Source organism: Mytilus edulis, chromosome 9 (genome assembly GCF_963676685.1).
Source record: "Mytilus edulis chromosome 9, xbMytEdul2.2, whole genome shotgun sequence".
Lineage (NCBI taxonomy): Eukaryota > Metazoa > Mollusca > Bivalvia > Mytilida > Mytilidae > Mytilus > Mytilus edulis.
Genome location: NC_092352.1, coordinates 56,938,835 through 56,964,040, shown reverse-complemented (window position 1 = coordinate 56,964,040; position 25,206 = coordinate 56,938,835). Strand labels below are relative to the sequence as shown.

Sequence of the window (25,206 nt, the reverse complement as noted above, 5' to 3'; positions counted from 1 at the left end):
CGTTCATTTAAAATACTTCAAATTCATACATGAAAATATAGTTAACAGACAGGAGCCTCCTTTTTTAATATACTTCCAAATACTTGCGACATTTATATACCACGAGTAACACCACAACAAGGTGTCAATAGTAGAGCAGGATCGATATACTCTTCTAGAGCAGCTGAGATCGTTCGCGGTGTTTGATGTAATTCGTGTTTCGTGGTCTTTAGAATAATATGTAGTTTTGTGTGAGTGTCCTTCCGTCGTCATTCGTTTTTGGCATGGCATTTTCAGTTTATCTCTACTGATGTGAGTTTGTATTTCCCTTTGGCATCTTCTGCCTCTTTTATCCTAAATTCCTGATAATCTATCGAATATACAGAGACATCATGCGTTTCTATCACATGTTATTGTGAGTTATATAAATAAAAATATGTATTAATATGTCTAGTTCAGATATTCAATATCATTTACAATTATCTCGGATTCAATTGTATCATCCGCAAATTCCGATTGATCCATTAGTAACGAGTGTATCTTTCTTCGCCATTTGTTCATTTTTTTCCATTAAAAAAACATTTAGCTACAAAATTATGCTAAAACACAACTGTCATTCGAAACATATATACCGAGAAAAATTATCACAAAATAAGTAATGGTACTCAAGTATTGAGATTGAAATGTGAGGGAACAGGGATAGGATCGTGAATTAAATCTTATCGAGAGGATTCATACAAGGAAAAAAAATATCTAAACTAAATGAGTTTCAATGAAAAATGTCGGAAGAATAAAACTGTTCGTAAGAATATTTCAATATCAGGATCAGTACCTGAGAAATTTCAAGATTTGAAAATACACCTTTTTTACAATACATTTTGTATAACAAAAGTTATATTCTTGTCAAGATCAACAATCATCAGAGAAAAATACGACATGACAGACACGGAACTATTTTGCACACAAAATGAACCGTGAGACATTACGTTTGTGTGTATCAATGGGATTAGTAAGTATTATGATTATTTTGGCATTTTAAATATCAATTTCTATTTTTCTTTTTTTTTTCAATCCGATTACACTCAATTCAACAACAAATCATTATATCTTTATCGAGATAATCAGTGTACACATTTATACCTTTGATAATCTATAATAGCAAAACGAAATTCGTACCAACATCATAAATAAACAGCTGCACCATAAGCGCATGATACGCCCGACGTCTTGTGTGGAAGTTTTATGCAATAATCATAAATAATTTCTCAGAAAGTTTTAAGCAATTACCATCTTTTGAGACACGGCGGGACATGTGAACCCCCCCCCCCCCCCCCAACCCTTGTTTTTTTTTTACAAATATCACTAAAATAAAATTTTGAATCAAACCAAAAAGTATACAGATCTTTAGATTAATATAACAAAGAAGTGTGTACAGTTTCAAGCAATAATCATAAATTGTTTTTGAGATACGGCGCGACATGTAAAAAAAACCTGCCCTTTTTTTACAAAATACTCAATAACTCAAAAATGACATATTGAATCATCACCAAAAAGTATACAGATATTAAGATTAATATAACTAAGAAGTGTGTAAAGTTTTAAGCAATAATCAAGAATCGTTTTTGAGATACGGTGCGACATGTGAAAAAAACACACCCCTGTTTTAGTTAAAAAGTGCCGTAACTCAAAAAGTTTAAATCTTATTTTCACCAAAAAGAATACAGATCATTTGACCATCATAAAAAACAACTATATTAAGTTTCATGAAATTTAGATAAGTCGTTCTCAAGTTACGGTGCGACATGTTTACGCCGGACAGTCAGACGGACAGACGGACGGACAGACAGACGGACGGACACCGGACATTTGTATACCATAATACGTCAAAATTTTGACGGGCGTATAAAAACACAAACATATGTTATAAGTTTAATTGCTAACTTTATTTTATGGTTTTCCTCATTTTGAAGGACGTATGATGTCATATATTTTCTCATATGTACGCCATTTGAATTCTTTTACTAGTTGTCTCATTTAATCTACCATTTCTCTTTATTTTCATTTAAAATATGATTAACCCTAAAAACAAAGAAATCGTTAAATGATATTGAAAAAAAATTACGAGTCCCCACTTCCCTTTTCTAACGACCGTATTTAATGATTAATTTGAAAGTAAATTTACTGTATCTTACTACTGTAAATAAAGGCAATAGTAGTATACCGCTGTTCTAAAGTCATAAATCGATTAAGAGAAACAAATCCGGGATACAAACTAAACAAAGGTAGACACATTAAAAGACAGAAAACAACGAAACAACAGAAACACTGAAGTGAACAAAAAAAAACGACAATGCAACACACACACAGAAACGCACTATACGATAATAACTGTCATTTTCCTGACTTGGTACAGGACATTTAAAGAAAACAATGGTGGGTTGAACCTGGTTTTGCTGCTAGCCAGTTTGAACATTACATTTTAAAGGTTAGGTTTATGTACAAAGTAAATGTTTTGTTGTCTCTTTCTGTCATTTGCTAAGTAATTGCACTGTTATGAAATCAAGTACGTCAATCAGTTTGAATGCAAAGAAACAACACTTATCAACAATTATTTTATTAATGCCACCCGGATTTTTTTACATATATAGAACTTAACATATCTTTGCTTATGTTTATCATTGTTTGTCCTGAATAGCGCAATGCTCATATGCATTATCGCTTGTAACATTTCGTTTTCCGTTGCTTGCAACATCATATACTCCGTCAAATGTTCGACTATAAACAACAATGTTTTCTGTCTCGTTGTAACCGTTATATTTTGTGGATTCGTTCATTTTAGTTGTATCATACTCAGAACAATCATTCGACTTATTAGATACATTAATGTCGTTAGAGCGATCATCTTTGACAACTGTATCCAGTGGTTTTGCCAGATCATATCGAAAGGCACCCCCAGGGTCAGACGTAAGAGGCTTTGCTAATTCATATCTAAAAATGTTTTCCTTATTTTTTGTTCGATCAGAACATGAAGAGTCTTTACTTAAATCAATGTCTACATATTCATGAACAGCCAATCCAACTGTTTGTTGTGTACTCCTTACCTCATTTGTTTTACTGATATTCATACTGTCAGTTTTGTTACTTATTTTATCGGTGTTTAGTGTTCGTTGTTTCTCTGTTTTTCTGTAAATAAATGAGAAAAAATATTAAATTAATTCATTTTTGTTTATACGCTGTTACAAGGCTTAGTGTATTTTGGTGGAGATGACATATGACTTTACAAAAACCGGCAGAAGATATTAAAAAGAAATATCATACCTTACGAGTGCAAGAAAACACAACAAAACCGCATTGTAAAAAAACACTTACAAAAAGACGAACAATTCTATACTCAAAGAGTACAAACGAGTGAGAAACTATAGGGGACTTTAGTGATTACGTGCCCACAGAGGATAATCAGATCCACAGGTGACTACCACTATTACAAATGCTTTTGTTATTGATCAATCGTATTCCAAGAATAGACAATCGAGAAAAAAAGGATGGGATTGCGGATATGTAATTTGGATCATATCCGTAACTATTTGTGATATAAATATTCCGTAACGGTCAATTGAATTCTGTCGCCGAATATACAAATTTGCTAATACACTCGATTTACGCTTTGAATAGTTTTCGTGTAAGAACGAACATCTTACATCGGATAGTTGGATAACGGGGCTATATCAAACGTCTAGTCTGATACACTTAGTGTTGTTCATTATTTCGTGGGTTTAATATATTATTTGAAGAGCTAACCAATTCTTTCGAATTATTGTGTTTATTCATGACGATATTCATGAAATAAATAACTATTATTATGTAATTGGTCGATTTTACAAAACAAACGATTAACGTGTTGTTTTCTGTCAAAAGGTATGCCAATTAAGTCCTTCGAAACATTATTTATTTCAGTCAAGCACATAGCTATATACAAGAGAGAGATGTGGTGTATTTGTTTCATTTCAGGAAACTACGCAATGAATGTCGTATCTTATTATGGATTTTTCAATGGTTGAAAATTGTAACTTTTGTGAAGACTTGCAGCTATCAGGAATCGTGATATTATGTATTATAATGACGAGTTCACCATGTCAGTATTTGACACTTTTCAGGTGTAAACTGTGTCCGTTTCTTTTATCTTCATTTTTCATTTGTACTACATTGGTGATTGATTAAACGTCAAGACATTCAATTTTGTAATGTTTATATTCAATTTTATGTCCACAACAATATCGTCTTCAAAAATTATTGTCCAAACAAAACAAAATCCACTAGCTCTTCACGTGCGATATGCTATTTTAGAATTTTGATTTCAACAGTACTGTTTTTTTAAGTTAATTGCCCTTAATGAGTTCATCGTAAGATACTCGAGGCATTGTAAAAGATTGATTTAATAATAGACCAGGTTTACTTAAAATATTGCATTTACCGTTTAAATACGCATATACCAGCAATGATAAGACAGACGACCAATCCACCACAAGTAACAATGGCCACCGCTAGACCTGTCATGTCTGTAAAAAAACTTAAATGTAAACTGCTAGACAGACTTTTATATCGTTTGGTGGAATCTTTTATATGCTTTTTACAATATTCCAAATTTCCCTAAACTTAAAGTGTAACGCGGGACAAGGAAATAATATTAAAAAATGAAGGTTTAATTGATTTTTACTTAATGAAAAAAGTCTGTTACATATACAAAATTGCAATATTCTGAAAATAGAATTTAAAAGCTTTAAAATGATATATAACACTTTAGAAGATCACTTTTAATGTTTATTAATTAATGACTTGAATGTGTCTTGTCCGCGATTTCACTAAAATAACACCAGTATCGTGCGACGTTTCAATATATATAAGAAATATTTTCTCTTACTGATTTTTTTATTTTTATATTACAATTTTGACTTAGACGATTGAAATATTTTTAATTTGACGCACGAACTCAATACAGCTTTTTTTGCCATTTTTTTTTTAATTATATATAATCTCACAAAACAATTGCATTTTTGTGCCTGTCCCAAATCAGGAGCATCTGGCCTTTGTTAGTTTCCTTGTTTAATCTTAGTTTATTTATATGTTAAGGTGGCTCTTTGGTCGGGTTGATATCTTTTTGACATTTTCCCCATTTCCATTCTAAATGGTCATGTTGAAAAGATTAAAAAAAATGATTACAATTAGAACTGACATCGGGTTTCATTAAATTGTGTTTTTGTAACAATCAATATTACTTTACAGTTTTGTCTAGATGAAGGTGAATGTCCGTAAAATATTAAAAAACAATTATGATAACAAGTAAAATTATAAAAATACTAAGCTCGAAGGAAAATTCAAAATCGGAAAGTCACTAAAAATCAAAATCAAAAGCTCAAACAAATTAAAAACGAAAGGATAACACCTGTCATATTCCTGATTTGGTACAGTCATTTTCTAATGTAGAAAATGGTGGATAGAACCTGGCCTGACAGCCATTCAAACGTCTCACTTGTGTGACAGTCGCATCAAAATTAATTATATTGACAATAATGCGTGGAAAAAAAACTGACAAAAAAGGCAAAAATACAAAAAAAAACAGGGGTACAGCTGTTAACACTGTGTCACAATGTTAATTACTAAAATAACAAACTAATGTGTAACAAAGAAGCACAAAAGGGCATACAAACAAAGCATATTAGCAAACATTTAAGACAAGAATACAGAAATTAACCACAGTACACAAACACAATAATGAAATGTATAAGTACAGAGCCATATATTATGTTGCCAATGTTACTTTAATAAAATTGAGAATGGAAATGGGCTAAACACGTCACTGATGCGTCTTTTGTCGACAAATCATACGTCTGCCGTTCGTAATTTTAATTCAGGTATCTATAATGATTTCATCTACAATGTAAAGCTATTTTATACTTACCAAATGTTTCCTCCGTATTATATGGGACAGTGCTGTAATCATTTATTGATGGTAATTCTACAATAAATACAATTTTTTTATTCCACACCCGACAAACAAAAACCGTCTAAAATTACATGTCATAAGACTGTTCTAAAATGCATTTATTTCAGTTTACATATAAGGTTCAGATTTGTGATTATTTGATTATCCTGCCTTTCATCGATACATGTGGATTTCGACTCATCCAATGTTGACTCATCAGGAGTCATAATACATACATTTGTATGGAACAAAGCTCGGGACCACGGAAAACTTAAACTCATCAGAAATTTCGAGTCAACAGACTTCGAGACAACGAGAGTTATCTGTATTATCTTTGTCTTAATATTAGTACTTTGTACAATCTACCGTGCCAAACTCTCGCGGGAGTCGAGGTCGTTAAAGTACTTGTACAAGTCGAAATGCCTCCAAATTATATTTTTCTGATTGAAATTTATTGTAGTAATATGAACCATCTCTGCACTCTTCGCGTGCTAACAAATCTTTTCAATTGCATATATATCAAAATACATGTTCTATCGATATCGTAAAGGGTGTTGGCGCAAATCGAATGTGTCCAGTCCACGGCAGTGTCAATCACTTTCAACTGCTTGCTTGTACTATTTTTATGATACAAATGACTTAGATTATACAGATATTTACTTTTTTTTTTAATATGAGAGTAACGGTTAAAGGCAACTTGTAAAGCTATTTTATACTTACCAAATGTTTCCTCCGTATTATATGGGACAGTGCTGTAATCATTTATTGATGGTAATTCTACAAAAAATATAATTTTTTTATTCCACATCCGACAAACAAAATCCGTCTAAAATTTCGACTCATCCAATTTTGACTTATCAGGAGAACAAAGCTCGGGACCACGGAAAACTTCAACTCATCAGAAATTTCGAGTCAACAGACTTCGAGACAACGAGAGTTATCTGTATTATCTTTGCTTTAATATTAGTACTTTGTACAATCTACCGTGCGAAACACTCTCGGGAGTCGAGGTCGTTAAAGTACTTGTACTAGTCGAAATGCCTCCAAATTATATTTTTCTGATTGAAATTTATTGTAGTAATATGAACCATCTCTGCACTCTTCGCGAGCTCACAAATCTTTTCAATTGCATATATATCAACATTAATGTTCTATCGATATCGTAAAGGGCGTTGGCGCAAATCGAATGTGTCCAGTCCACGGCAGTGTCAATCACTTTCAACTGCTTGTTTGTACTATTTTTATGATACAAATGACTTAGACGATATAGATATTTACTTTTTTTTTAATATGAGAGTAACGGTTAAAGGCAACTTGTAAAGCTATTTTATACTTACCAAATGTTTCCTCCGTATTATATGGGACAGTGCTGTAATCATTTATTGATGGTAATTCTACAATAAATATAATTTTTTTATTCCACATCCGACAAACAAAAACCGTCTAAAATTACATGTCATAAGACTGTTCTAAAATGCATTTATTTCAGTTTACATAAAGGTTCAGATTTGTGATTATTTGATTATCCTGTCTTTCATCGACACATGTGCATTTCGACTCATCCAATTTTGACTCATCAGGAGTCATAATACATACATTTGTATGGAACAAAGCTCGGACCACGGACAATTTCGACTCATCCGAAATTTCGAGTCAAGCGACTTGGAGATAACAAGAATCAACTGTATTATCTTTGCTTTAATATTAGTACTTTGTGCAATATATCGTGCGAAACACTCGCGGGAGTCGATGTCGTTTCAGTATTTGTGGTAGTCAAAATGCCTTCAAATAATAGTTTTCAGTTTGAAATACATTGTAATAATATCAACCATCTCTGCACTATGCGCGTGCTCACAAATCTTTTCGATTGCATATATATCAAAATACATGTTCTATCGATATCGTAAAGGGCGTTGGCGCAAATCGAATGTGTCCAGTCTACGGCAGTGTCAATCACTTACAACTTTTTGAATGTACTATTATTATGATACAAATGACTAAGACGATTTAGATGTTTACATTTTGTTTAATTTACGGGTTACGGTTAAAGGCAACCCGCTTCTGATGCACGAACTCAGTACAGTATTATTTTCCATTCTTTTTTTTTCGAATTATATACAATCTCACAAAACATGTTTAACCCAGCCGCAATTTTGCGCGTGTCCCAAGACAGTAGCTTCTGGCCTTTGTTAGTCTTGTTTTTAAATTTTAGTTCATGTTTATGTTTTTGAGTTCAGTGTGACGTCTATTGTAACTAAACAGTTATTTAGAGGCCAGCTGAGGACCACCTCCGGGTGCTGGATTTTCTCGCTGCGTTGAAAACCCATTGGTGGCCTTCGACTGTTGTCTGCCCTTTGGTCAGGTTGTTGTCTCTTTGATATATTCTTAGCATGAATTAAAGACAAGAATACAGAATGAATCACAGTACACTAACATAATGACGAGATGTATAAGTACAGATATACATATTCAGTTGCCTATGTTACTGTAAACACGTCACTGATGAGTCTTTTGTCGACAAAGTTCACATCTGCATTCACAATTTTAAGTATCTATAATGATTTCATCTACAATGTAAAGCTTTTTTCATACTTACCAAATGTTTCTGCCGTATTATATGGGACAGTACTGTAATCATTTATTGATGGTAATTCTACAATAAATACATTTTTTTTTATTCCACATCCAAAAAACAACAACCGTCTAAATTTACATGTCAGAAGACTGTTCTCGATCAATTATTTTTGCTTACATAAGGGTTCAGATTTGTGATTATTTGATTGTCCTGTCTTTTATCGGTACATGTGTATTTCGACTCGCCCAATGTCGTCTCATCAGGAGTCATAATACATACATTTGTATGAAACAAAGCTCGGGACCACGGAAAGCTTTGACTCAGCCGAAATTCCGAGTCAACCGAATTTGAGAAAACGAGGTTACTGTATTCATATTTGCTATACTATTAGTACTTTGTACAATCTACCGTGCGAAACACTCGCGGGAGTCAAAGTTTTACACCCATCGCTGCAACGGTGCAAAGGGTATATTGTTTCAACCTGTTAATCCTATAGTCCATCAGTCTATCTGAAGATAAGTAAGTCCGTCTGATATTCCTGTTCTGGTCATATCAACATTCCTCGACAACAACAAAAAAACAATTTCGTGAATCCATGAAAATAGGAAAAATCCACTATGTTCAGCTACTGTGGTGACATATTGAAAGTGGATAATGAAAAATATTATTGTTGCTGGGTTTTTCCCTTTTGAACTTATAATTTTGGCACAGATATTCTTCTGCAACTCGTCTGAAACTACACAACAGAATTTCATAAAAATCTGTAGCTAGGACATACCGTATAGGTGTGCATATCGACAGTAATTTGTGATTCATAGTAAAAAAAAAATTCTAGTAGTTATTTCTTTTTGAACTTATTAATTTGCCATGACTACTGTTACAGTAATAGTTTGTCAGCGCAACTTCTGTTAAACAACAAATTAAGTTGATGTGCACATTCCCAACAACATTTTATCTGTTCTTTATTTAGTTATGAACATGATAGTTGTTTTCATTCATTACATATGATAGAACTTTTGATTTTGACATGTAATAACTCCTGTCCGTTTTGAATTAATCTTTAAAATTCGGTATTTTATGCACTGTTACTCTTCATTGGAATGTGCGATCGATAATGTGTTTTTAAAAAAATTAGGGATGTCAAAAGATCTGAAATTTAATACTCGGATACTCGGTCATGATACTCGAGTACTCGCGAGTACTCGGATGCATCTTTTACGTCTTTTAGTGGAAGATATTAGCAAGCAAAATCGAGGGAATTGTGCAAATGGTGATACAAGCATGAAAATTACTACAAAGCATCATTATTATATACTTTTTAAGAAATAACTGCTGGCCATTAAAAAAATATTTTTTTCAAGATGGCCACGGCCTTTTTCTAAAATGGCTGTTTTCTTCAGTTTGAAAATATTGATTTTTCTGGAAAACTTTCTATTACCTTCTTTTAGTAAAAACCAATCATCAGGTTTGGCGGCTACCTTCCTTACATCATATATTTATTAAAAATGAATATTTGACATATCCAGTATTTGCGCATGCGCGAAAATGTTACAAAATTCTTTCAAAATCATTTGAACTATTTACACTATATTTAGTGTTTTTGGATTTCTAATGATATTATGATATGGTTTAATAACATTTTTCAAGGTTATGATACACAGGTGTTTAACACTTTTGCACATGTGCAAACTATTTATAGACATCAATAGCGATTTGTATGCACTGCCAGGCAATTCTCATGTATTCGATGGATAAGGCGAAAATGTGGTGAATCTAGCGGAAACATCAATTGTAACTGCAGATCAGCCACTTTTGGAAATACCTAAGCAAATTCACGGGGAATGGCCTGATTTGTACGGAAAAGATAAGTTTATCGGCATGTTTGGTCGATCGCACATTGAAATGACTTATTATAAAACTCTGGGTGATATATTGCGTGATAGGGGATGGACATGTTGTCTTACTAAAGCCAATATGCAACACCAAGAACGGCATATTCTTTTTATGTATGTTTAAATGTACATAGGACTAGACAGGCGCATCAGACAACTGCATGTCTTTTGCTTAAACTGTTAAATTCGATTATATATGAAAGCTTAACTCAGAATATATATAATAATGTCATGACTCTGTGACGTTCAATGATTTTAAAGACTGGTGTGAAGAAAAAGAGTCATCTCGATCACAGTTTCATTCCTGGCGTTCAATTATAAAATAAGAACTTGTTCTGATTTTGGTATTATTCTCATTTCATGAGTGAAATTTCGTACTTTACAAACAGTCCATATAAGGCATGATAGGGTATTGATTTAGGTCTTGATCAAGTAAATTATGCTCGATCGTTACCGATCCATTTCCAAGATATGACTTCCCTTCCCGAACATCACCCAAAGGTGGCAATGGAATTTGAAAATGATACTTGCACTGTACGTAAGACCAGCGAATTTCTTTCTTATAACACAATTGATCAGGCACAAAAACAGAATAATGCAATTGTGAAGGGCGATATTGGTGCTCTAGGATTAACCGAAGATCCCATTTAGACAAATGGATGGATGGAGTCAGTATACTATAGCTAGAAGATGAATTTGAAAGATCTTGTGGTTTGGTTCATTCTATGAACGACCTAATAAGACTCTACAAAAAACACAAAAAGGTGTCCTTAAACAGCTTTGAAGGCTTTGTAAAGTGATGAACAAGTTTAGAAATTCATTTCTAGTAGAGTCGTCAGATTTGTAAAAAACAATACTCCATTTAGGAAATTGTTGAACAGGTCAGATATGTTAATAAACTCCAAGATATTGGTCCAAACAATACGAAGATCTTTTGAAGCAAATGCAAAACGAAGGAGAACCTGCAGCTTTTAATAACCAAATAAAAAATAACAACTTCCTAGTTTGGCCTCAAAATGAAACTGGAAACGTCTTTGTCAAAAACATAGCTAGAGAACCTTAAAAGTGATTGGGAAAGTTTTCTATACTTTTCATTTCTTGTCACAGTAGACACTTTTACTTGGAATATTTCTTTATTCCTAAAAACCAAACCTCACCTCCGTCTTTACCGCAGGATGTTTCTTGAAATAGTGGTATTAAATCGCTGCAAATGGGTTTACTTGAAACATTCTGCGATTTGCTGATCCACATTCGGACGTATTTATCGTCGGTGGGGCAGCAATGGTTCATTCCAGGTCACAAAGTTGCGCAAACATAGTTGATGATTATGCAAATAATGTCATACTGCTTTACATATAATCTTGCATCGATAAGTATTCAAGAGTAGACATTGTATTTGATGTTTACTAAATGAACAATTTAAAGGCCGTGACAAGACAAAGGCAAAGTTTTTGTGCAAGATTGAAATGTGTTGGGTCTGGTAGAACACCAAGGGTTTGGAGTAGTTTTCTCTGTGAAGATGACAACGAAACGAAATTTTTCAAGTTTCTTAGGAGACTAATAAAAATGTGTATGTTACTCATGGTGAAAATATTCTTTGCAATTTCAATAAGGATACGTCCTATTTACCCCTTGTCATCATGAAGAAGCAGATTCACGAATGTTTGTCCATGTTCAGCATGATTATGAGAAGTGTTGTAAAATTTAATTTTAGGTAGTACTGAAATAGTAATAGTATCAAGAATTGCAGCAATCGCAAAACTAGTAAAACACATTGTGGATAGGTTATGAAAGGAATAAAGACTTTTGATGGCTTCCTGTACGTGACATATCAAATGCGTTTGGTCCTTGTGTAGTTGCTATTCCTTTCGTCCATGCATTCAGTGGATATGACACTTTGTCGAATTGGCATGGGAAAGGGAAGAGGTCACCTTGGCTAACAATGGAAGGTTTTCCAGATGTAAAGGACTTTTTTTTTGGCTTAAGTATGAAGTGAGGCATGATGTGAATTGTTTGCCAGGAAGTAGCGGCATGGTAAATCAATTTCGCCTACAAAAGGTTCTTCCCCAGAGCCATCAAAAGAGAAGTAAATCAAGAGGGAGTTGTTTGGGCTCAGCCTGATGACAGGTAAATGCACCAAGTCATAAACACTGGGGTTGGATGAAAGAATGAACCAATGACAGTTGGCAACAGAAATGGACTTCTTTGACTGCCGTTGCATCCTCGTGTCATGAACTTTTGAAATGCGGAGGCAAATATCCAGCTGTGTTTGTGACTGTAAATGCTACCGTTCTGGCCTTCCTTGTATGGGTTGTTGTATAGGCAACTGTCAGATAATTATAAGACGAACAACCTGTCTTTCTAACCAAACTAGGCATTTAAACTTAACAAAGAGTGCTATTACTTGTTAAGTTGATGAAAATTATTAAAATATTTTCTACTTATTTGCCTCCAATTTGGAACCGGAAATCACTATTTTTCTTCATTTATTTGTTGTTTTGTCGTACTAAGGAGCTGTTTTAACGTTTTATCATAACTTTCATCGGATTTTACCTATAACACATCTTTTAAGGATTTACATCCCTTGTGAAATTGCTTGAAAGTATAAAAATCAAAATTTTTGACTTTTTTGCCGGCATTTTGAAACCGGAAGTCACCTAAAGTTTCATTAATGTTTGTCTAGTCGTAATTTATGAACTGTCATTTGCTTTTTATCAAATCTAACATTGGATTTTACATTTAACACATCTTTCAAAGGATTAACAAATAATGGCTAATTTGTAATGACGCCATTTCCAAAATGTGTGGTGGCCATCTTGAAAAATTGATTTTTTTTCTGGCCAGCAGCGGCTTTTTCATTAGAATCATTTAGTTAACCTTTATACCAAATGTCATGCTTGTATCACGATTTGCACAATTATGTCCATAATATCTCCCACTATTTTGAGCAGTTTAGATTTTAGGTGGGATGTAGTGTTTTTATATAAATTTTCATAAACATATTAACGAAAGACAAACGTACTACAAAAATAGCTTGATCCTCTGTTTTTTGTTTCAATTTAACAATGAATTACCAACCGCCTTTTCTACAAATAACCTATCATAATAGCAATTCATGTTTTTGCATTTGTTCATGAACCGAATTCCAATGAACTCATAAATATTTTCATATAAGGTTCGAAAAGGTATACAATATATATGTATCAATTGTTCATGAGTAGTTGGTATTTTTCATAATACGACTTGTCCATTAATTTGTCAACAACAATATTGGACTTCAAATAGCTTGTGCCTTTTCGTGTTTCTCAGTCTTACTTTTTCTGTGTGTTTTTTTTTTTTGCACTATCGTTTGCCTTGTTTTCTTTTTTTGTTTTAGCCATTACATTGTCAGTTAATTTTCGATTTTTGGGTTTGAATGTCGCTCTCGTACTTTAAATTGTAAATTAAATAAGTATAGAAATAAAGTTTCAAATGCAGAGTAATTTGATTAATTTAAATGTACATCTCATACCAATCATGTTTACATAGAATTCTTAATTAACAAACAGAGGTAAGTTTTTACGGCTTGTGATGAGTTAATTATTAATACATGAAAGTGTTGATCCGTGTACAAACACCGTTAAAAATGTCAGTTGTGTAGGGTTCAGCGCATGTCACTTTGTTTTTGTTCTTGTTTAGAAATATGATCTGGTCAACAATTTCAGACGAAAGACTGTTTGACTGTCTATTTTTTGTTACAAGTAGTGCACATGAAAACATTCCCTCGGAAGAAAAAGACGTTGCTGGTACTACTATTACAAATAGTAGCCTGAGGATAAACATATTTATGTTGTTAATTGATTTTATTTAGTTTTACGAAGGGGATATTTCAACTGAACTAAAGAGTGGAAATGTGAAGGGAAATATCTCAAGATGTATAACAGGCAAACGAGTATCCGAGTACTTAATATGTACTCGAGTACTCAGCCTTCCGATCGAGTACCCGATTACGCGAGTACTCGTTGCCATCCCTAGTTTTTTTTCTTAATTTCCGAATACAAATTAATTTTATTTATATGCAGGTTTGTCCAGTCCTTCTTTTGAAATAAACAACAGAGAATTTATCAATATTTATAAGCACAGATTCACATTATACAATTATATGAAATATGAAAGCAAATATTAAAGAATGTGCTAATAAATATCTTTAAATCGTCATATAAAACATAATGTAACGTAAATACGGAACTAACCACTACAATTTCCTTCAAATGTATTAATGTCATCAAGTCCAATGTATTCAGTAAATTTTGCCACAACCGTTCCACGAAAAATAATTCTGTAAGGCCCAGTTCCTGGCAGATCAACAGTTTCTCGAATCCAAATGTCTTCTGTACTTTTTATATACTCTCTCAGTTGAATAGGCATACCCGTTTCATTTATTTGGTATAGTTCTAGTGTTGAACCCTGTACACTGTTCATGTTATACCAAAAGGATATACATTTTGATCTGTTGGACGATTCAAAATCAGTAGAAAGTTCAGCATGTATTTTATTGATAGTGCTCATAGCGCCATCTATAGCAATGTAATAGCCTGAACCTTGATAAAAAATAATAAACAAGGACATTAACATATTGAAGCGTTAGTGAGATGATAAACAAGTGATTTGATATACTCGCACTCTTTACATTGAAGCGGCTTGTTTAAATCACTTGCTCCCTTTATCATTTTATTTTGATATATTACAAAAACGTCAAGCAAAGAGAAGTCACTGTATCATTTGTATGCATCCTAAATGGCTATCACGTGTTGGTTTTTTAGACATTGTCATTCAATTATCTCTAAAACCACTGTACATATAAAATGTAGCTGACATTTTATTAAACATATAAAAATGTCCTTCCCTTAATTTATATTCTAAGAATTGTTTATGTTACTTTTCAGTTCTGATGATAGATACATGTTACCACAAACTATATGTAAAAAGAAACGTATTCCTTCCGCCGTTTGAATCAATATTTGGAAAATTTAATTTAATTAATAGGTAACAAATTAAACTGATGACTCACCGACACTTCATGGTTAAGTATATCTTCTTAACTATTTTTCTTGTGACATTTTGCGCCAAAATAAATTTATATGAAACTGACATCATTCACCATCTATGTGTTCTATAAATGTTGTACACATACCTATCCTAAATGGCGCTTCGTCAATGAACTAATATAAGACATAACCAAAAGTAAAATTGAGATCAGGAATGTTAGCATGTTTATTATATCCGGTTATTTTCTACTAGCAGTAGATGATGACTCTTGATAGTCGGGCTTAATGTAGCAATAATCCCGGCCCCAAATGCTTTTTATGAGCTTAATGGTAGAAGAATAAAAGAAAAATTTAATTAAACTCTGCACAATTATTTTGAAATACGATCATTTGAAAATATTATAATATCATTTCAAATACAAGTAGTAAAAACTATTGTGTAACAGCTGCATGATTTATTTTAAAAAGCATGAGCAAGAAAAGGGTGAACATGCTGTATATTATACTAGTAAATGGGTTTTTTATTACTTAGTTACAATATATGTTTTTTTATCGTGATTGCGAAACGTGTATATATGACGGATTTCAGAATAAAATGCACGTATTGGTTCAATATTTTCTTTAACATTGTTATCACCATGAAGTGATTTCATAGGGATCGTAACAATATATTTCAAATTTAAAAAAAAAAATCTTAAATAAATATATATGGTTTTGTTTTAACGCGTTTTTATTTCATCCTGATTTCTTTATCTATGAAATTCGTTTTCAAAATTGTTAACCTGATATTCATGTTGTCTTACATGTATCCTTGACCAAGAAAGACCATTGTGTATTGGGAAAAGTTGTAAACAATTCAAAATGATATAAAGGGCACATATAATTTTCTGCGATGGTTGTAGCTACGTCAAAGTCGAGAACTCTTACAAGAAGTTCCATGTCTAAAAAAGTAAAGAGAACATACTGTAGCAACGAATCGAGGCAGTTTGTAAATCCTTACCGGTTGTGTGATCTTTAAAAGTCCTTATTCGTGTCCAATTAAATGCACTTGTGTTAATTTCTGGTAACCAATTGCAGAAGTCCTGTTCAAAATTGCAGGCATAACTTTCTTGTTCTAAGAAGAAAAGAAAATTTAACATCACAATGATTTCGTGATCGTTTTAAAATAAGTTATAAGTACTAGTGGTATCAAAATTCTTGATGAAGGGAGATACCAGTTAAAATGGCTAAAACATATATACTATGAGTTTCATTAAATGCAAAACCTTTTGTACACTTCTATGAAATTTCAGAGACTGTAAGTTACCCGTTGAGTAATAATTTTTGGAGCATTCTTTGGTTTTCGAATTATCCCCGAAAATGACGCATAGCTATTATGTGGTATATAAAAAAAAGTCTCACTAAACTTTCACTGATTTGAAGAAGAAAGCACTGACTATATATATATCTGTACAACATATACTAGGCATACCACACACTAAATACACCTTTTCCAGTCGTAAACTTAACGGACGTCACCAATATCCTGTATCCTTTTCCATTGTTTTAACGTTTTGTGATCAACATCACGAGTTTGTTAACTGTAATAGAATTTCTGTTCCGCGATGTCGACAAAATTAATCAAATTTGAGTTACTAATCACCAAGATTGTAATTACATGATCCGAGAACACAGTTGCTGTTACTGATTTTCGGTATATCCCAACTCTGAACAGTGTGTTAGTTGCAATTTTTGTATACCCTTTCTAGATTTATCTCTTCGTGTTTTTGTCGCCAATAAAGCATTGGCTGAAATTACACTAACAGAAACTCGGTAATGAATTGTAAAGTAATGATTTGGTCCAGCTGCAAATGGTTAAAAATTAGCATGTTTCGCAGCTTTCAGAAGAATTCAAGACCGTCTTAACATAACATTTTCTGTAATTTGAGCAAGTGCTGACGAAATTGTCTAAGCTTTAAATATAATTTGTCCACCACACTGTAGAAATATTATTGAGAAAGCTCAGTAGATTTTTTTTTACATTTAACGTATTGTTTTGTATTGTATGCACAACAGAATAACTGTGATTTCTTTTTTAGTCTAATATTTATCATTGCCATAAAAACGCGAGGTTTGGTTAGCTGCAAAATCAGATTCAACCTATCATATATTTTTTTCTTAAAATGTCCTGTACCAAGTCAGAAAAATGGCAGTTGTTATCTTATAATTTGTTTGTGTGTGTGTGTTGCATTGTCGTTTTGGTTTTATGTTGCACCTCAGTGTTTCTGTTGTTGCGTTGTTTTCCTCTTATAGTTGATGTGTTCCCTACATTTTGGTTTGTAACCCAGATTTGTTTTCTCTCAATCGATTTATGACTTACAAACAGCGGTAAACTTCTGTCGCCTTTATTTATCGGGACAATATGAAAAAAACGACTGGTGATATATCTTTTTGGTGAAGTTCGTGTTGCTCAATTTTTAAATGTCTTCATTGTGTTTAGTTGGCAGTAACTGTTGCTTGTCGTTTTTCGTCTATCGTCATGGTGTTGTCAATTTTTTAGCCGACCATGTTTTGATATTTCTTTGGTATCTCCAGCATTTAGTGATAAAAACAATAATACACAATTTTAGTATCAAATGGTGACCAAAAAATGCATTAAAATCGAATGCGACTTTTACTTGCATTTACAATTTCTTCTTAACTGGTAAGAAAAAAGTAGGGGACTAACTCTGCACCTCTTATTGCGGACCTGTGTCTGTATTGTCATGAATAACTATTTACGACTAAAATCAGCGAAGACCCATCGAAACAACATCTGATTCAAAATTTAATAACACTTTTAGATACTTATATGATATATTGGCTCTCAATAATGACGACAATATTTACACTAAGGAGATGTATCCTTTCGAACTGACTTTATATTATAATGATACTAACAATGAACACTGCCCTTTCCTTGATTTTGATTTCTATATCGTTAACGGGAAGCTTAGTACCTTTATGTATGATAAAAGAGATGATTTTTTATATCCTATTGTTAATTATCCATTTTCAGATGGTGACGTTCCCTTGTCACCAGCTTACGGTGTTTATAAATCTCAATCAGTTCGATATGCTCGTGTATGTTACAACGTATGTAATTTTAACGAAAGAAATCTCTGTAATACTGGAAAATAATTACACCCGGGTTTTCGATATCACAAACTAGTCAAAACACTTACTTAATCTTATCATCGGTGCAAGGACATAATTCGTAAATATAAATCAACATGCAAACATCTTATACGTTCAGGTACTGGGGATTCATTAATATTCGTTGATTACATTTTTTCGTGGGTACAGGGGACCCAAAGATTTAAATGTTCAACGAATTACAAATTGTCTAAAGAAATGTATGCAGACTATGCCAAAACCACGAAATTAAAAGTTTTCCTCAAACCACGAAAATGTATACCCACGAAATTAAATGAATCCACAGTACATGCAGTATTTCACATCCAATATGTTATGGTAATATTAATTACAAAGCACAAGAAATATTGGTATTCACTTCAAAAGCTAACTAATTCTTTAAACAGACTTATTCGGAAAGGGTACAGTTACGATACTGTTGTCAAATTATTAACGATTGCATATTTTGGTATTCATATTGATTCACTCATAGAGTCTTTGGTCGGAAATAAACACATTTATTCTAAAACCTGTGGTTAGCATGATACGGGTTCGGTTATTCCAATATATTTTATGATGGTATGATACTTAACCCTTATTGGGAGGGATTATACTAGATGTTCATATCATGAAGACATAATCTTTCAATCAGTTTAATTCATGTTCTTGCTGGCAAGGGGGTTCGAGATCTCACAAACATGTTATTTATTCGTTCATTGTGTGTGTTAATTTGCTTTCTTTATTGAGTTAAGCCTCTCAATTGATATTTTATAGTGTGTCTGTCTATGTTGTGATGTTATACTATTGTTTCAGAATAGGGAGAGGGTTTTGTACCATTAAAACGTTTAATCCCGCTGCAAATGTTTGCACCTATCCTAATTTCGAAATCTGATGTACAATGGTTTCCCCGTTTGAATTGGTTTACACTAGTAAGTTTTGGGGTCCTTTTATAGCTTACTGTTCGGTATGAGCCAAGGCTCTGTGTTGAAGGCCGTACCTTGACCTATAATGGTTTACTTTTACTTGGATGAAAGGTTGTCTCATTAAAACTCATACCTCATATTCCTATATCTATAAACCCCGCCACATTTTTTGCGTCTGTCCCAAGTCAGGAGCCTCTGACCTTAGTAAGTCTTGTATATTTTTTTCATTTTAGTTCTTTTATATTTTTTTGAGTTTAGTGTGACGTCCATTTTCACTGAACTAGTACATAATTTTATTTCGGGGCCAGCTAAGGACCACTTTCGGTGCGGTATTTTTTCTTGCTGCGTTAAATAAAGGCAACAGTAGTATACCGCTGTTCAAAACTCATAAATCCATGGACAAAAAACAAAATCGGGGTAACAAACTAAAACCGAGGGAAACGCATTAAATATAAGAGGAGAACAACGACACAACACTAAAATGTAACACACACAGAAACGGACCAAGCATCAGACAAAATCCCACAAGAATAACACATATAACATCAAAACCGAATACATGAATTTGGGATAGACAGGTACCGAAACACGTCTAATAGTACTGCAACTGACATCGAAAAAGACGCTTAGTTAACGAGTTTAATGGTCCGGAATAACACACGGCTGCAATTTGTTTTAAATGATAGAATAATATCTATATTTTAAATTCCGTCGGGTCGTAAAAAGTTTCTATGGTCACATTTTTGTATTTTATCCCTTTAATGGGGGTACCCCTCAATTTACGGTTTTGGGTAGTTACCTTAAAATCCAAAAAAATATTTTTTGGTTAGATTTTCCGCTATTTTCGTAAATATTTTCTATGCACATATCATCAAGGATCATCGGAATGATGAAGACATAAATATAATACCATCTCCAAGTAAAACTTTCAAACTTAAAGTTGGCTGTTTTTTAGATACAAATTTAACGCGTTTTTCTTTGAAAACGAGAAAACATATGATTCAAAAACAGTATTTGACATTTGAGAGGACAAAACATATTATTGTGATACTGCATGCAAATTTTATTGGGTAAATTCCAAACAATTTTGTCAAAAACTCAAAAATAAAAACATCATTTGTACCTTTTTTAATTACGGAAATTTCCTATCCGTCAATCAGCTCCACCATTTATTTTTTCCTTCACAATGAATTTAATAGTTTCGATGTGATTATGTATATTTTGTAGGAGAAGTTAATTTATTTTTGAGTGATTTGAATATATATAGAAGTTCTTTCGTGTATTTTCTGTAAATAAGTTATATTTTTGTTAAAAAAAATTTTGACTTTATATAAAAGTTAACCAAATCCTTCGGATAAGAGGTTTTTCCGGATAATGACTAGTTGACATTGTGTGAAAATACATTGTATGTCAATGTTTAACCTCTGAGCAATTAAAATGCATGCAAATGGTCGGGGAAAAGTACTTTTGAAGTTTCGCAGAGATTTGGTGTGTGACAAGGTGATGCTAAAACGAACTTCTGTTGATATTCTGCTTTCCGTGGGCGAATCATCAGTGATGTTATGAGACTTGCACCAGAAGGCAAAATTGGTGCGTCTTTAAATTAGATTGATTGATTGATTGATGGTTGCTTAACATCCAGTGGCAAATATTTCATGCATGTTCAGGACGAGAACAAGTTAACATTAAAAACAATAGGTATAGGTTTTGTCATAATAGAGGCCATTCGGGATGATGATCGGAAAAATTTAGACTGCCACTGGAAAATGATGGTATATTGGATTGGGACAGAAATTTTCCATTGCAACATGCCACCTACGGACCCCTCAAAGAGTTGATGCAAGAGTTTTTAAAGTGCAAAGAACGTGACACTCCCTTTACACGAGGTATCGGATTTAACGTCCACATTCTGACCGGACGTGACTGCGAACTTGATACATCCCACACAGCCAAGCGGACGCCCCACTTCGTTTTACTGCCGGTCGGGGGAAGACCAATTGACCATATTTCGTTTCGCAAGTCACCCTTGGGAAACTTTGAATTAGAAACAACAGAAATCCATATATGTGATCAAACTGATCGACATGTATCCTCACACCCTGACACTTTTTTACGATCTCGCGCTCAGTTTCTTCCTTATAGTTTGATATGAAAACAGGGTTTTTGTGTAAAAGAAAAACCTTTAAAAAAAACAGAAAACTACGCAAAACTCAATCCTCTATAAAGATCTCTAAACGTGTTGAGTCTTTTAAGTTGTGCTTATTAATGTGAGTAATCATTTATCCATGCATAACCAAGTACTTATTGAAGTCAACACCTGTGCAATTAAGTAAAACAGTTACTGAAAAATTAGAATTTGAACTTGCTGTCAGTTCATTAATAACGATTGTTAATGATGTGATTTGTTCTTCCATAAGAAAAAGCCTTTCTCATGTAGCACATCCTCTATATATACCGATCAATTTTACCCAAGATTGTCTCTGATGCTTACCAAACTGCCAAACTCAAGAACTAACTAGATATTGTGACACCTTACAATTCAGACACAGTGGGGCCAAGGGATATAAAATATAGAGTTTAGCTCTGAACTCAATTTAGGGGATGCCATATCTGCTGCAGGAAAATTGAAGTCTATGTTAAGACTTTCAGAATTACACCAAGGTGTGTCTGAAAATATCAAGGATACATTAAAAGAAGAACAATTACTTCACCCTGCCACCAGTGCTCTTATGAGCTATGTCCTCGTTTTGGTATTTCTATGAAAATGATGCCCGCGTAGCTTGTTAATAGATATAGGAAAATGTGGTATGAGTGCCAATGATACAACACACCATCCAAGTCATAATTTATAAAAGTAAACCAATATAGGTCACGGTCCGGTCTTCAACACGGAGCCTAGGCTCAAAAGTCCATTTGTTAGTTAATTGATGAAAAATAACACAAAGGCGCTTCTGAACCGTATATTGTCCCTAAAGATAACAAAAATGCGTAAATGTATGGCTATTACAAAATCAATCGTTTCTATTGCAACATTCGCCCCATTACATTTGGGCTTGGCAGTGCAGATACATCATGCATATGAATATGGGAATATCGGTCACGAACATTGATCGAAACTTTGTACTCACATTTCTTTTGTGTTTCCTATGCAAATGTTAGACTATATCTGACGAGTTTGACCGAATCATGACGGTATTTACGCTCCAGATAGCATTTGTACTCAAAAACTGTGTTTGCTTTGCACAAACTCTGTCCTGCGCCGAACTTGTTCTTATAAAAAAAAAGGGAAGTGTCTTGTAATGCTAATACGCGTACTGAATCCGCATATGATGACTACGAGATTGATTCATGTCCCTATTTTATGAATACTTGAGCTATTGAGTGTCGCTTTTAAAAGTTATATAAGGATCATGACTGATTTTAAATTACAACATTAGAAAATTGGCATTGCATTGTATAATTTTTCATCTTTCCCTTAAAAAATTAATGAGTTAACTTTTTTACCAGGATTATCACACTAAAAGAATGTTCATGCACCAAACTCACTTTGTTTTACACTCAATTTTTTTTTAAACCTCGCATTCGCTTCGGGTGACTTTGGTATATTTTGTGTTATAACTGCTCTGTCCAGACTTTGCAAATACACAATATGTATTTATCTATAACTAGATACTAATTTTCACAAAATACACAACCTTTAAGATGCAAAATTAAAAACAATGTTTCAGCGCTTGAATATTAGTTTTTTTCAAAGATAGAAAAAATATTGAAATAATTTGATAAACTGGTGTTTTATACTTTAGAAAATAATTCTGTAATATACTATAGTGAAATACTATACACAATATGAAAGTTTATTGATGTGAAGAGGTCAAGGCCACTTCTTCTTTTGCTATGTCTTAAATGGAAAAAAAATCAGAAGGTTCCAAACAACGCCATTTTGTAATGGCAGCTCTTCATATAAGTAGTCAAATTTGTCGTTTTAACATCGTTTATGGCATATGCTTATGATTGAATCGTTTTTGTAGCATTCTATTGAATAAATATCAGAATATTTCTCCTTTTTGTCCTTGTGGTTGAAATATTGATATTTTTTTGTCTGACCTTTGACCTCAATTTCACAAAATTGTGACCACTCTGGATTTTTACGACCCAACTTTTCTTATTGTACACGTTTTCCTCTTTCCATCGATATATAATTTAGGTGTGTGTTCTTCCGGACCATTAAAGTTTTAAAAAATGAACTCTGGTTGCAGTACTATAATCGCAATGTGAAATTACATTAAAGTCTTAGGATAGCTTCACTGAAACGGCAACAAGTTAAAGTTTGTAGGAACGGAAATTAACATTGATTTGTGACAACAACAATGGGAAACCTGGCGAACATGAGCAATGTGATGTTCACTATTATTATAGGTCAAAGTTGTATTAAAGGTGTTGGTCTCAATTGTACGGTTAGTCCTGCGAAAAAAATATCATATAACTTGTTATGAAGTTTACAAGATTTATTGATGTCTAAGGTGGCGATTTATAATTTAATGTTTACCAATCATAATTTTTAGTCGATTTATTTTCTAAACCTGAGACTCAAACTAAAATCAATGGTACACAAAATATGAGTACTATTAATGCATCGTATATTTAAGATTTTTGTTTGCAATCAAGACAGCTTAATCATTCTAATACAAAAGTCACTGTGATAGTTTCAGGTCGACTAAATATTGAAAAGCTAGTCTTCAGATTTTATACATGTAGTTGATCTTCTGTAAAATCGAGAAAAAAAATAGTAATATTTTAACGTTGAAATCATAATCTGTTCGACTAACCTGATTTTGTGACTATTATCATAGTACTTATTCCTAAATTAATAATGAAATTCCACCACATATTTGTTGCTACGATTATTTACTTTTTAAATTTGTGAACTTTACTACAAGGAAGAATATGATGAAATGGATAAAACCAATAACTTCCATAACGATATTGTGTAATACAATGCTTATTTTGACAAATTTACAATCAACAGGAAGATAAATCAACAAAAGGTTTTTGTATATACAAAGACAAACACATATGTAGCCCTCAATGGACTTGTTAAGTGAAAAAAAAACGTCACATTAAACTCTAAATAAAGGTAACAGTAGTATACAGCTCTTCGAAATTCATAAATCGATTGAGATAAAAAAATATCCGGGTTACAAACTAAAACTGAGGGAAACGTATAAATGAATTAAAATTAAAAATAATACGAGACTAATGTATTTTTATGATTTTGAATGGTAAATAGCTGTTCATATATTTATGATAAAATTGTGTCGCACTAGCGCATTTAATTTTAATAAAGATTTTTGGTAATTCTGCGGCATCCTATTAATGTACATTGTTTATAACTTGCAAAATGCAGCTTTTTTTGTGTATACCTATTAGCAATAACGAATAATGACATATACATAATGAAGGCATCTGAGCTAGTAAGACCAACATGATACCAACTTTGAATTAAAGGCTTGAAACTTTATAAGCTGAGATAATAGCGATCTTGTTTATGATACAATGACCAGCTTGTCGCTTTCGCAGCTGTATAATCAGCACAGATAATCTCGTCCTCATAGATCTGTACATCATCAAACCATTGATATATTTTATAAACATCCGTTTTCCCCACTCACACCGATAG

At 32.9% G+C, this 25,206-nt stretch overlaps 1 protein-coding gene across 5 annotated transcripts; it reads right to left on the bottom strand.

Moving 5' to 3' along the window:
- Nucleotides 1–2,422: 2,422 nt before the first annotated feature.
- On the bottom strand, nucleotides 2,423–24,497 carry LOC139490372 (uncharacterized). 5 transcript variants are annotated; one of them, XM_071277183.1, is made up of 9 exons: nucleotides 24,356–24,497; nucleotides 16,454–16,567; nucleotides 14,659–15,006; nucleotides 8,556–8,612; nucleotides 7,297–7,353; nucleotides 6,680–6,736; nucleotides 5,936–5,992; nucleotides 4,451–4,535; nucleotides 2,423–3,162 (listed from the first exon to the last, which is right to left on the bottom strand). In XM_071277183.1, exons 1-9 carry the CDS (start codon nucleotides 24,414–24,416, stop codon nucleotides 2,655–2,657), a joined length of 1,344 nt encoding a protein of 447 aa, XP_071133284.1. In that variant the 5' UTR covers nucleotides 24,417–24,497; the 3' UTR covers nucleotides 2,423–2,654. The 5 variants fall into 5 exon arrangements, with proteins under 5 accessions (XP_071133284.1, XP_071133286.1, XP_071133285.1 ...); XM_071277185.1 differs by lacking the exon at nucleotides 5,936–5,992; XM_071277184.1 differs by lacking the exon at nucleotides 7,297–7,353.
- Nucleotides 24,498–25,206: the final 709 nt, after the last annotated feature.